This window comes from Mesoplodon bidens (assembly GCF_964165515.1).
Source record: "Mesoplodon bidens genome assembly, chromosome: 14".
Classification (NCBI taxonomy): domain Eukaryota; kingdom Metazoa; phylum Chordata; class Mammalia; order Artiodactyla; family Ziphiidae; genus Mesoplodon; species Mesoplodon bidens.
Genome location: NC_138170.1, coordinates 13,935,321 through 13,948,990, shown reverse-complemented (window position 1 = coordinate 13,948,990; position 13,670 = coordinate 13,935,321). Strand labels below are relative to the sequence as shown.

The following is a 13,670-nucleotide window of genomic DNA, read 5'->3' as shown; positions in this document are numbered from 1 at the left end:
TTACTGTTTTAAATTCATGACCAACATTAATAAAAATCAGGAACATGCTCATGAAAAATCTAGATTTCTGCTTTCTTTCAAAAATTCAGCAGCTCTGTAACCCCAAGTTCCTGTCCAGGCTGGGACTGGGGGAAGGGAGGAGGGTTCCCAACGCCCTCCCCGGAGGCATCTGCCCCAGGTGTCTTCTCTCTGGGTCCACACCCAGCTCTCCAGGGGGTTCTACTAGGACGGAGAGGAAACCATCATTTACTGGGCACCTGCCAGTGGCAGCCACTAAATATATTAACTCATTTAATTCTCAAACAACCCTGGGAGGAAGGTCTTGTTCCTATTTTATTGATACAGAAACCCGGGCTCAGTGACACGCCCAGGGCACATGGCTGGGACCCTTTGCCAGCTTGGCCTCTAACTCTCTGCGCCTCGGGCCCCCCGGATCCGCGTCCAGCCCCCGCCCCCGGCTGGACCACGTCCCCGCCCCCGGCTCCAGCAAGAGCCCGGAGGCCGGGCGGGAACGGCCCAGAGCCGGGGACCCGCCGCGCCCGCCCCCAGTCCTCCGTCCGCGGGGCCCCGCCGCGGTCACGTGAAGGGCCGAGCGGAGCGCGCCGAGCCCAGGCCTGCTGCCGCCCGAGGGCAGAGTCCGCTGCCCGCGGCCCCGACGCTCCCCCATCCTCGCCCCACGCGCCGCCGCTGCGATGCCCGGGGCCCACCGAGCCGCTGGGCTGTATCGCCCACACCCGTCGTCCCCCGAGGAGCCGCCTGCCCCGGAGGTAAGGGCGCCCCGAGGGCTGGTGGCCGCGAGCCGACGGCAGAGTCCCCCGGCTCCGCGCCCACCGTCCCCGGGACTCCCGGGTGGAGAGCGACCCCGGGCCCAGCCAGCGCCGGCTGGGGGAACGAGGGCCCCTGGGCGGGGATGCGGGTGCGGAGCCCCTCCGCCCCCGGCCTTCCGCAGTCCTCTGGGTCCTCCGGGTCCTCTGGGAGCTCCGGGTGCGGGAAGCGCACGGCGGCTGGAGCGCAGAGGCGCCCTGCCCCAGGCCGCAACCCCGCACGTTAGGGTCGTTACGGGAGCTGTCAAGCCTGCACCCAGAGGCCCGCCCGGAGCCGCCTCCCCCGGACGGGGGCCAAGCCGGAATCGGGGCCCGGTCTGCGTGTCGGGGGTCCTGTCCCCGTGTGGCGCGCCCCCGGATCTGGGTGGCCCGTGCCCGCCGCACGGCGCTCCATGGCGGCAGGAAAACAAGCGAGGGTCCCGCTGCAGGGAAACGCCCGGGAAGAAGGCTGCAAGATGTGGCGCTGGGAGTGCTGATGCAGCCCTGGCTCTTCCGATCCCTGCGGGCCAAGCAGATGCGCTGCACAAGTCGCTTAGCTCTGCCTTCCCTCCGACAGCCTGAGCTTTGGAAGACTTGAGGCTTTCAAGAGTCCTTCTTGGGTTGTTCCCTTTCGCTGGATGAGAACTCAGAGAGTGGAGAGGGAGGCAAGGCTCCAATGGAAGAGCCTCGGCTCTGATTCAGGAAATTTTAGCTGTGAATTGCAAGACGCTGAAAGCCTCTGGTTTCCCCCTCTGTAAAGTGGCGATGATAAATCACTCCCATCTCGGAGGAGTCTCGAAGACCGTGTCCCTCAGGCCCAGGACACGGTGCCTGGCACACGTAGGTTTTTCATGTGTGCCGCATTTCCTTTGGTTGTGCCAGTGGGTGGGAGCTGAAGGGTGTTTTAGCTCTGTCTTCCTCTCCTTGAGTGGCCCCTTCAGCTCTGGGCTGCTGTGCCAGTATGGCCCCTGCAAGCCTGCTCAAGACGGTCCACAGGGCAGGTGGGGTGTAAAAGCCCTGCCCCGGTCATTGCTCCCTGGCCTGCTGGCATCCCAAAGGGACTTGGCCACTTCCAACAGGTGGATTCTACCATGTCCCTGTCCCTTAAGGGAACAAGCAGGGCAGAGCAGTTCAAGGAGAGGAGGGAAAGGATTCTTGGTCCCCAGCTCTGACCCAACCCAGGTCTTGCTCCCCTCATTCTGCAAAATGATGGAACTGACAGTGATCACCCATCTTCTATAGCAAGAAAATCTTTTTAGCTTGAGACTGTCCATCTCTCTCTGTGTGTGTACTTATTGCTTCTTTCTCAAAATAAGAGAAGAATGTAAAAAACTAATAATTTGAGACCTCAAGAAATGCGAGGTCTGAAAACAGCCCAGAGTCCTGGCTGAGTCCTGTGTGAGGCGTTGGCTTAATGCATGCCTGCAAGGGCCAGCTATTTATGTCTCAGTATCTTTCAAAGACCTCCCTCAGGGGAGCAGGCATAACAGATGAGGAGCCTGGTACCAACAGGTAGTTCTCAGCAGAGCAGTGATAACTGAGTCATGAAACTGAAGCTCTGACCTCGGACACTGGGTAGCCAGTATGACCTGGTTAACCTTTTTAAAAGTTAGTTTGGGGTCACTTCATAAGAAACTGCCTAGTCACCTGAAATGCATTTCCACCCTCTCCTTTCAAGCAGTTTTTTTTTTTTTTTTTTTTTTGGCTGTATGTGGGCCTCTCACTGTTGTGGCCTCTCCCCTTGTGGAGCACAGGCTCCGGACGCCAGGCTCAGCGGCCATGGCTCACGGGCCCAGCTGCTCCACAGCATGTGGGATCTTCCCGAACCGGGGCACGAACCCGTGTCCCCTGCATCGGCAGGCGGACTCTCAACCACTGCGCCACCAGGGAAGCCCTCAAGCAGTTTTTTTTAGAACCCTTTTCTGCCTGGAGTTTCTTTTGGCTGCTACTAAGATGGCCACCCATTCTGGTACTTTGACCAACACTTTCAGCTTTGAAAAAGAAATAATCCAATGCTAGTGATTCTCAGCCTTACTGTTGGTCAGAATTATCTGCTTTTAGAAATGTAGCTACCCTGAGATTCTGATTTAATTGGTCTGGGTGTGGACCAGGCAACAGCAATTGTAAAGCTACCAAGGATTGAAAGTGCAGCCAAGGCTGAGAGCCGGTGTCCTGTGCTGTTTCTTTGTGACTGTATGTGATCACCTCTTGACACTTCCTGTGCTTCTTTTTGAATGTTCTTATTCTTAAACCCGTTCATCCAACTCTTAGATCACCCTGTTTTGGGGCTCTTGGGACTGTGTGATGCACATGGCCAAGACGTGTGAGTGCAGCTGTTCCAGAATATCTAGCCCCAGATGACCATAGAGACCAGCTAAGTTGGTCCGGACCAGAACGACTTCCTGGCTGACCCAGAGAATTGGGGAAAATAATAAGCGTTTGCTCAGGAGACTGAGTATCAGGGTGCATTGCAACAACTTACCGCAATACAACCCAACATGGCCAGATGTTATGATCTTTTGAAGAGAAACCAGAAGTTCACATTTTTGTGTCTGCTCCAGGTTTTAAAAAATTTGACTCAGTAGCCAGCATCCAGAAAGTGCTCTCTGGGCCAAAGAAAACACATGTTCAGGCTGCCCTTGGCCGGGAGGTTGTCGCTTTCTGCACAGAGGGACATGAGGTGTTTATACCCACACCGAGCTGCGCCCTCTTTTCTTACCCTTCCTGCCTCGGCTGCCGTGCCCAGCTTACCCTCAGCAGCCATTTCTTTGTATGGAATGCTCACCGTATACTTCACAAGCTTCCCTTGGCCGTCTTCCCATATGGAAATGGAAGCTGCTGGTATGGGCAGCCCTCGTGGAGAGAGTGAAATTTGAGATGGGTCCCCGTGAAGGGAAATGGAAAGGGTGTTCTTGGTTTTAGGCGAGCAAGGGATCAGGCGTGGGAGTGGGACAGTCAGTCCACCAATTTGGGCCAGCGAAGGGGGTTCCTGCAGGGAAAATGAGGGATCCAAGACAGAGGGGAGATTGTGAGGCCCCTAAGTGCTAAGCCAGGGGGTTGACATCTGATTCCGTGGGCACTCCAGGCAAAGAGAAGTCGCCTGAAGCTTTTGAATGGGGGTGCATGGGAAAGCAATGACCTACTGTATTCTGGATATCAGAGTGCCTGTAACCTATGGGAGGAAAGAAGGGAGGCAGAGACAGACAGACAGACAGAAGGTACAGTGCTTGTAATGACACAGGGAAAAACTGAGACAGGGAAGAATTTTTTATTTGAAATTTATGGTAACTTCTCTTTACCTTAAGTTATGTTAATTTTCTTCTATATCTAAGCAAGTCATATTGGCTTTTTTCAAAGCACTTCTATCAACAACTTCAGTTTTGTCAAGGTTCCTGTTGCCTGATTTAAAGGTATCTGGCGCTTACAGCTATTTATTCCTACACTTCCTTGCTATCCTCCAGAGCTTCTGGAATCCATTTTTCCCTCCTTCTTGTACAATCTCCTCCCTCTCACCCGGAGGTATTTAAGTTATTCACCTTCCTCAGACTGAAGGCATACAAAGTGGGGAAGGTGGGAGGAGAAAACACAAACATCTTAAATACGTTTTTAAGTCTTGGGGAGCGGAAAGGAAATGTCACGGCTCTGAGAAAAGGAGAGAAAGAAAATCAGGAGAAGTCAATTATTGTCGGGGTGCCAAGAAAATACAAAACCTATGAGAAGCAGTAGTAAAATGGCCATATTTAGACCAGTGATGTTTCAATCTTGACTGCACGTTGGAATCACCTGGGAACTTTAAAAATTCAATCCTGGGTCCCACCTTCCAGAGATTCTGATGCAACTGGTCTGGGCAACAGGATCTTTACAAGCAAAACCTCTGAAGGTGATTGTGTTCTGCCTCGGAGGTGAGATCTACTGTCCAGGGGGTCAGCAGAGCCTCTCCTAGGGTGGGGCTGCTGTTTTGATGTACGAAGCCACTTATCAGCTGCTTCTGGGGAGACGCCTGATATCCGGTCTTTGCCATTTTCATGGTAGACATGGGCAGTGGTTCTCATGTAAACTTGAAAAGTATGTGCAGTTTTGGAACGGCATGTCTAACATAAGCCACATTCTTGGGGTGGATGAAAAAAATTCATTTTATGGGAAGATACAAATGGCATTAATACGAGTGAGAATGCTCACTTACCAGAAATTTGCCTGTTGAGAGTACTTCTTCCCAAGCAAAAAATGGGTGGAGACTTAGAAGTTATACACAAATGGGATGGAGGGAGGGAAGGCAAGAAGAACCAGAAGATAGAGCAGACGAGACCTTAAAAGGAGACAGACTGTCAGAAACGTAATAGCAGTTAAGAATGCGAACACTTTGAAACGTTACTGTAAAGGTAAATTAGCTATTATGAAAGTGTCAGCATATTTAAACGTGACAGGCATAAGTTCAGCTGGCAAGGGGGCAATTGGATGGGGTGCCGTGGTGCTTGTAGATTCAATGCCGAGAGTCTGGGTGGGGTCTGAGGGAGGTAACCCCCAGGGCCCGGCTGGCTGAGGAATTGCTGGTGAGCATGTTTTTCCTGTTCGTGTTTGTGGACAGGCTGTTTTGCTGGGTCTGTTATACCCATCTTTGGGGGTAGATATTAGTACTATCATATTTTTTTGCTTGTTTTTTGTTTTTTTTTTTGTTTGTTTTTTGGCTGCACCGTGTGGCTTATGGGATCTTAGTTCCCCGACTAGTGATCGAACCCGTGTGCCCTTGGCAGTGAAAGCAGGAGTCCTAACCACTGGACCGCCAGGGAATTCCCTCGTCATCTTTTAAAATTGGGAACAGTAGTGCCTTTGAGACATTTTGCTTTAAATATTCTTTTTAAAAAACCTTGATATCAGAATTCTTTGCTGTCCCAGTATGATCTTTTTGAGGCTTAATGAAACTTTCTTAAAATTAACATGTGTTCATTAAAAAAAAAAAAATCAACTCTTGCTGATGCTAGGCATTTTATACCTAAAATAGATTTCTAGGCATATCCTGGGGAACTCTGGTGTTCCTCAATGTTCAAGATGTTCCATGGAAAAATAATTGATATTAGATTTTCTACTATATTTCTAAAATATTTTTGTAAATATGTAAAAGAAAATGTGTGATAAGTGCTTAACACATTTACATGATACTTCTTCGGTTTTAATAAACTGCCCTTAAGAATTGCCATACCAGCCCTGAGAATGCACATGAATCAGTAGGTGATGGGTTCTTACAGCAGTTAATTCACCTGTGGGGTTATTGTTCCACATCAGTTTTTAATCCAAACTGTTATCTTTTTTGGAGGGCAATTCTTAAAGCTTTATTAAGCTATAATTGATATGTACTAAACCACACATTTAAAGTCTACAGTTTGATGAGCCTTGGTATATGAATACACTTGTGATATTAACACAACATTCAAGGTGATTGTATCCATCTCCCCCAAAAGTTTCTTCATGCCTCATCTCTCTGTCCCCTTCCTCCTCCTCCCAAGTGCCCCATCCCCAGGCAACTGATCTGGTTTCTGGAACTATAGATTGGTTTGCATTTTCTAGAATTTTATATAGATAGACTCATATAGTAGGTACTCTTTTTGAGGGGGAGGGGTTGGCCTCTTTCACTCAGCACAATTATTTTGAGATTCATCCATTTTGATATGTTTATCAGTAATTCATTCCTTTTAATTCCTGAGTAATATTCCCTGGTACAGATATATCACATTTTGTTTATCCATTCACCTGTTTGTAGAGCATTATGGTCGTTTCCAGTATTTGGCTATTAAGCTGCTGTGAACATTTGTGTACCAGTGCAACTTTGGAATGGCATGTCTAACATAAGCCACATTCTTGGGCTGGATGTACAAGTCTTTGTGTGGACGTATGCTTTCTTTCTCTTTGATAAATATTTAGGAGTGGAATGGCCAAGAAAGCACCAAACTGTTTTCCAAAGTAAATGCACTGTTTTCCATCCCTACCAACAAGAGTTTTAGTTGCTCCACAACCTTGTCAACGCTTGGTGTGGTCAGTCTTTCTTTTTAGCCATTCCAGTGGATATGTAGTAGTATCTCACTGTGGCTTAAATTTGCTTTTTCCTAATGACTAAAGACGTTGAGCATCTTTTCATGTGCTTATTTACTATCCTTATATCTTCTTTGGTGAAATGTCTATTAAAAGACATAATAACTAATGTTTGTGTTTTTAATGCAATAGAACTTATTTTTTATTTATTTATTTTATTTTATTTTATTTTTTTGCGGTATGTGGGCCTCTCACTGTTGTGGCCTCTCCCGTTGCGGAGCACAGGCTCCGGACGCACAGGCCCAGCCGCTCTGCGGCATGTGGGATCTTCCCAGACCGGGGCACAAACCCATTTCCCCTGCATCGGCAGGCGGACTCTCAACCACTGCGCCACCAGGGAAGCCCTAGAACTTATTTTTTAAAGTGTTGCAATATGAAATAAATTTAAGAAACACAGTTCTACTATGTGTACAAATATCTACTATGTGTGTTTGATATGAAAATTAAATATAAAATTTGGAATCTTTTGACCTCTCCGAATACTTCATGCATTTTCAAAATTAACTTTCTTGACCAGTAAGAGATTTCCATACCAGTCCGGGCAGGAAGATGTCCTCTATTTTGAGGAGGTAACTCCGGTCATCAGTTGGATAATCAGGTTGTGTTTGCTTCTGAAGGACCTAAGGAGGTCTAAATAGCTCATCTGTTTGTATGTGTTCTTTATCTAATTTATATAGAATCAGAAGTGTGAGCCATCACCAACGGGGCTCAGCTGTACAGGTCATGGACAAATTAAACTAAATCTCAAGATGCCCCTTTGGTTGATTGGATGTTATCAACCATTTAAAATCATATTAATGTTGGTGAGAAGTAGGAAAACATGTATATTCATGTGCTATTTTGAGGCATATAAAATGCGTAACTTTGGGGTAGACGGTTTGGTCGTACCTATCAAAATAGAAAATGACATACCTTCCATCCACAAGTTATACTCTATCCTACAGAAACACTCCTATGGTACAAAAGTACGTGTGTGTAATAAATATATATTAAAATGTCCAATATAATTGTGTTCAAAATATTTTGAAAAAGGGAAACTACCTAAAGGAAGAGGCATTTGTTAAAAAGAATGGGTTAGATCTATAAGTATTGTCATGAAAAAAAAGTCCAGAATATATTGAGTGAAAAAGTAAGCTTTGTGTCATGTGAAAACAATTTTATTCTTTTAAAATTATGTGTATGTATAGAATGAGGTCATACCTTGAGAAGGAGTTAAGTTCAAAAATTGTCAAGAAAGGCAATAATTTACTTGTCAAAATTAAATTTGAAAATCCCTCTAACCAACTATCAAGTGGCCTAAATATAATTTTATGTTTATATATGTGTGTGTGTGTGTGTATATTTGTGTACATAACCCTATATATGTATGTATAAATACACCATTTAAGTCATCTATATATACTGTTCAGTGCTTTCTTGTTTTCATTTCCTCCTCTGAGAACCTACATTTAAATTCAGGAAAGTTAAGCATGTCTGTGCCTCGGCCCCACTGCAGGACTCTCATTGCTCAGGAAAACATCTGGAAGTGAACATACAGTACCATTAATGCTGGTTCTGTCTGGCGAGAGTGGGGGCCAGGGGAGAGGTGAAGAGGAGTTTCCTTTTATACTCAATAAATACTTATAAACGAACAAGCAAAGTATCCTTTCTGACTCTAACTGTTGTTCTCCCCTTACTTTCTCCCAACGAGGACCAGGACCTTCTCTTGGCAGCTGCCTATGTTTCTGATGCTCAGTACAACAGAAACGTTCCATTTGAAACATCCCCTCAGGCTGTCAGGTAATTAAAGTGTTAAACGATCACCTAGAATCACCTCTCCTTTAGCGCTTCATATGCTTGAAGTTGAACCCAAACTGAAGGCATTGTTTCCACAAATATTTTTGAGAAGTATATAAGGTATGGCACACAGAGTTGGGTAAATCCTATCCTTTTTTTTTTTAGTTCTAATGGCATGGTACCTCACAGGTAGGGAAGCCTTCAACAGGTATACTAAGAACAGATAAATGAGTAAATAACACCCAGGACAGGAGATAAAGCATCCAAATTAAAAACATGTCATCATCTTTCCCTCCTAGATATAGGTGTCCTCTTAGAGGCGCCTAAATGAAAAGAAGACTTGTCCTTTTCCTTTCTGTTGCCTTTTGACATGACTTACATGTTTGTTCTTTTCATGGGAATTCAGCTTTTTCTCCCTAACCCCCTAGGGGTTGAACTAAAACTCAAGCTATGGCTCAGGATAAGAAAAAAAAAAAATCTTATCATCAGGACTGAGTGTCAGTGCCTGAAAGGCAGCAGTGAATACCTCATGCCTGGATGCTGGGGGACTGTCCCCCTGATGGGAAGAGACCCGTGTGACCGCGAGATCTCTCTGAGTCCACCATGCCCTGATAGGCTGATGCACATTAGAAATCTGTTAGGTTCCTGTGCCACGTAATACCAGGTCACTCTAATGAGGGTTTGTTCTGCATCAATCCTCTAAAAGTACATCCTAGGGTCACCACCACCCCACAGGGAGGGTGCTAATCCTAGCTTGAGACTGTTAAGCGAAAGTGCTTTGAGATATGATAATATCCCTGATTTTTTCTGTTAGCGTTTTATAGCGTGCGCTCAGTTAAATGCTACCCCTCACTCTCTAGAACTGAAAGGAAAGGTGGCCAGAGAGAGGACTTTGTATTTTACCTCCCACTACGCTTCTTCTGATGGGATTTGGGGGTGCTGTTTAACTCCTGCTCATTGTTTATAACCTTCTTTATTCTTCTCTGCTCCAGACTTTACCACTTCTATAACCACTGGACAACGCGGGCAGTCACCTACTTCTTCATTTGGGTGGACCTCGCTCTTGCCCTCTTTGAGGAACCAGCCTTGTTCCCGCTCCCTTTCTTGGTAAGCATTCAGCCCAGAGTGGCTAACCAGACTTTGTCAGAGATGAGTTGGGTCCCATGCCTCTTCCTTTTTTTCCCCCTCAAATTTCAGTAAGTATGGATTTGGTTTTATTTTTCTTGCTGGGGGGGAGGTTGGAAGAATTCTGCCTACTCGCTGAGCTGATGCTTTCATCAGTAAGCGTTGGAAAGGGGGTGGCAGGTTTTGGTTTTCTGTGCCTGCAGGGGCACGCTGGACAGACAAATGATGTTTTAAAAGCGTATTTATCTAATGCCGAGTAGACAGTGTCATAATATAGTGTAATATATGACTTGTACTGGCCACATTTCCAGCTTTTTTCATAGTCATAAATCATTATTTATCGGTGCTTTTAAGTAATACATCAAATTACCCAACTCCTCCAGATGAGTCTAAGTAATAAATTGATGACCTGTTCACATTAATTCTTGACTCAACATGGCTCTTGCCTCTCAGAGTAGTTGTGTCAGAGACTGTATGACTTGCAGAGCCTAAAATATTACTGTCTGGTCCTTTGACAGATAGAGTTCCTTGACCTCTTGCCTTAAAGAACAGCCTTTTATTATCTCCCATGACTCTGCAGGTGACTGGGCTCAACCCGGCAGATTTTCATGTTGGCTAGGATGGTGGATCTCTGGCTGGCAGCTGGGAGCTCACCTGGCTGGAGCTCTGCTTCCCTCCACATGGCCACTCCACATGGCCTGGGCTTCTCCCAGTGGGTGGGTGGGGTCCAAGAAGGAGCATCCGAGGGAGCAAGCACCATCCACCTCCTCACACACCACACTTGCTGATGTCCCAAAGCCAAAGCCCATCACATGCCCGAGCCCTGAGTCAACAGGAGAGGACACTGCACGAGGGGGTGAAAACCAGAAGCATGGTTCTTTGGGGGCTCAAAGTTGGCGGTCTTCCACACATCCGTTTGATGAGGGTGTCCCGATTAGTGAAGTCTCTGGGTAGAAAACTTGTAGCCCGGTGACTTTCGAAACAAACACCAAGTCTGAAGAAGCGGAGCTGTGCATTCACAAACCTGGACAGGGTCGGTCCCCCTACCCCCCTGCCCTCCCCATGGCACTGGCCGAGGTGACAGGTCCACAGGGTCTCTTCTCAGCCCATTGCCTCCCTCTGAGTCCTCACCTTTCTGTTTGTTATTGGTCACAGGCAGCGTGGGCTTGGCTGCCTGAGTTCCAGAGTGTTCCTTCAGCCAGTGTTTGTACTTCAAGCCTCTAAAATCCAATGTATTATGGGGGGGGAGCTTTGGCCAGATTCAGCATTACCAAGAAAATCTTATCTTGAGCAAGGGTGTCCTGGGATTGCCCCAGGCCCTTTTGCAAGCCTGGCCTTGACAGTGAGTCTCTATAGCCCCTGAAAGGTGAACAGGCTGAGAGCTAGAAAGTTTGAGGAGGCTGCAGCCCATTTCGGAGCCCAGGCCTCATGAGGGCTGGGGTGGGGACGGGGGAATTGTGCCCCCTGCTGCTTTCAGGGCCCAGCCCCAGCCCCTTCCTCCTGTCCCTTAGGAAGCTCATTCCCTCCACCCTCACCCCAGACCTTTCCATCTTCCTAGCCTGAGCCAAACCGTCCCTTTCCCCATCTTGTCCTACTTGCCATCCTCCTCTCCCCATGAATGGAGGAAAGTGCCCGTGTTCGGGAGGACTTACTGTCTCCTGGCGATCGCAGGCAAAGCATGGGCCGCACGCACAGCCTGCAGATCTAGCTGCCTGCGGGGAGTTTGGAATTGATGCCCTGGAGCCCACGGAGGAGATGGTCAGGACTTTGCAGTGGGCCCAGGGGCCTCCGTTCTCTCCTCGAACCAACCAAGTACAGGCAGTGGCACAGCAGTGGCAGCGATGTCTAGGGAATGACCTGGCATTTCGAAACACATGTTTGGAGCGTTATTATTAGAGAAACTGAACTTCTAGGTGTCTATTCTGAGTATGAATGTGGGGAATTTGAGAGCATAGTGGATGTCCCTGCTTCTTCCATCCCTGACCACCCCCCCTATTTTCTGAGGAAATGCCTTCCAGGGGTCCTCTGCCTGCTGATTCAGCCCCTGCCCCAAGGAAGCCCTGCCAGCTGGGTCATGGGATTTGTGGTTCAGAGGCAGGTTTCCTCTTAAGAAAAAGGAACCATTCCAACCAGCAAGGAATTTTGCTGCAACTTTCAGTAAAATTAAGGGACATTGGTAATTCTCACAGGGTGGTGTCAGGGGGGTCGGAGGTCAGAGTGGTAAGAGAGAATTAAGCCATGCCTCTGAGCGGCAGGGCGCTGGCTCCCTCTCTCTCTTCTGTCACAGGCTACCTCGATAGCAGAAGTACTCTGTCTGACTGCATTCTCTGGGAGACTTGTACACTTTGCGAAAGTCACTCCTCAGATGGTTTTCTGGAAGGATACGAAAAACATCTGCATCGTGGTAACCATAGTGGTGAGTGTTCATGACAGTGCCTTTGAGAGTTTGTGGTCAAAGGTAGAAACTATGAAGAGAAAACTATGAAGAGAAACTCAGTAGGATTGGGGTGGTTCAAGAAATAATGACAGGGCTTCCCTGGAGGTGCAGTGGTTAAGAATCCGCCTGCCAATGCAGGGGACACGGGTTCGAGCCCTGGTCTGGGAAGATCCCACGTGCCGTGGAGCAACTAAGCCCGCGCGCCACAACTACAGAGCCCGCGTGCCACAACTACTGAAGCCCGCGTGCCTAGAGGCCATGCTCTGCAACAAGAGAAGCCACCGCAGTGAGAAGTCCATGCACTGCAACGAAGAGTAGCCCCCGCTCGCCACGTCTAGAGAAAGCCCGCGCACAGCAACAAAGACCCAACGCAGCCAAAAATAAATAAATGAAATAAATTAATTTAAAAAAAGAGAAATAATGACAATGTTTGTACAGCAAACACCATCAGCACAGTTGCCAGCAGATCACAATGACTGAAGCACAAATTGGGCAAAATATGACAGGGTGGCTATCTAACATATCAAGAGCACTTCCAAATTAAAGAAAAAAGAGAAACTGCAATAAAAAATGTGCTCAAAATCGGTGAAAGCATCTCATAAAAGAAGAAATAAATAATAGCAGGTATGAAAAAATGTTGAACGTTAAGAACTACATATGAAAGCAGCAATAAAATACCATGTGTTTGCCCATAAAACAATGTTACCAAGATTGAAAACAGAACCTGTCACACTCTACTCGAGGGAGGAATAAGCTGTCTTTCTTGGAAGGCCGGTTGGCAGTTCTTTTCGAAAAGCCTTAGGTGTGCATGTGCTTGCTCCCAGATTTCCAATCCTGGGGCTTGGTCTTTAGGAAAAAAAGGATGTGTTCAAAGATTTAGCCACAAGATTGGTCATGGCTGTGTTGTTCATAGCATTGAAACATTGGAAACACCTGGATTTCCTGACAATAGGAAATAAATAAAACATGGTACATCCACATCCATTAAAATGGCCTTAAATGCACTTACGTGTCTATTCTCAAGGAGAGATGCTTATGGTCCGTTAAGCCAAAAGAGCAGGTTACAATACAGTTGGAGCACACCTTTGTTAAAAGAGGAAGGAGTGTTAGAGATCCATAGAAAAATCTGGAAGGACATATGCTAAGACGTTATGCCACGTGAGGCAGGGTGATGTGCTCTGAAATGCTGCTGTGATGAGAGAGGGGCCCGGGCAGTGATTAGCTGAGGGTACTTTACCATTAGCATCTCAGCACAGCAGGCAGCCTGCCCGGACCACAGTTCTTCCCAGTTAACCCCCACTCAGAGTCCCCATCTCTGCTCCGTCTACTCGATGTTCTTTGCCTGGAGGGCCATCCATTCTCAGAGCTTCCCCGAACAGTTGGTGGGTAGGGGTCCCCAGGCTGTAGCTGATACTGGTTTCCCCTCTGAGTTTCTTCACTCTGTG

General features: G+C 47.5%; 1 protein-coding gene across 2 annotated transcripts in view; it reads left to right on the top strand.

Annotated features, from left to right (window-relative positions):
• The first annotated feature begins 424 nt into the window (after window positions 1-424).
• LOC308627956 (two pore channel protein 2-like) overlaps window positions 425-13,670 on the top strand; it is a 41,999-nt gene continuing 28,753 nt past the window's right edge. Inside the window, exons 1-4 of one of the 2 annotated variants that reach the window (XM_081254457.1) lie at window positions 425-767; window positions 8,578-8,666; window positions 9,656-9,770; window positions 12,076-12,204. In XM_081254457.1, coding sequence (XP_081110583.1) covers window positions 693-767; window positions 8,578-8,666; window positions 9,656-9,770; window positions 12,076-12,204 — 408 coding nt within the window. In that variant the 5' untranslated portion in view covers window positions 425-692. The remainder of the gene's footprint in view (window positions 768-8,577; window positions 8,667-9,655; window positions 9,771-12,075; window positions 12,205-13,670) is intronic. The other variant, XM_081254458.1, reaches the window with a different exon arrangement.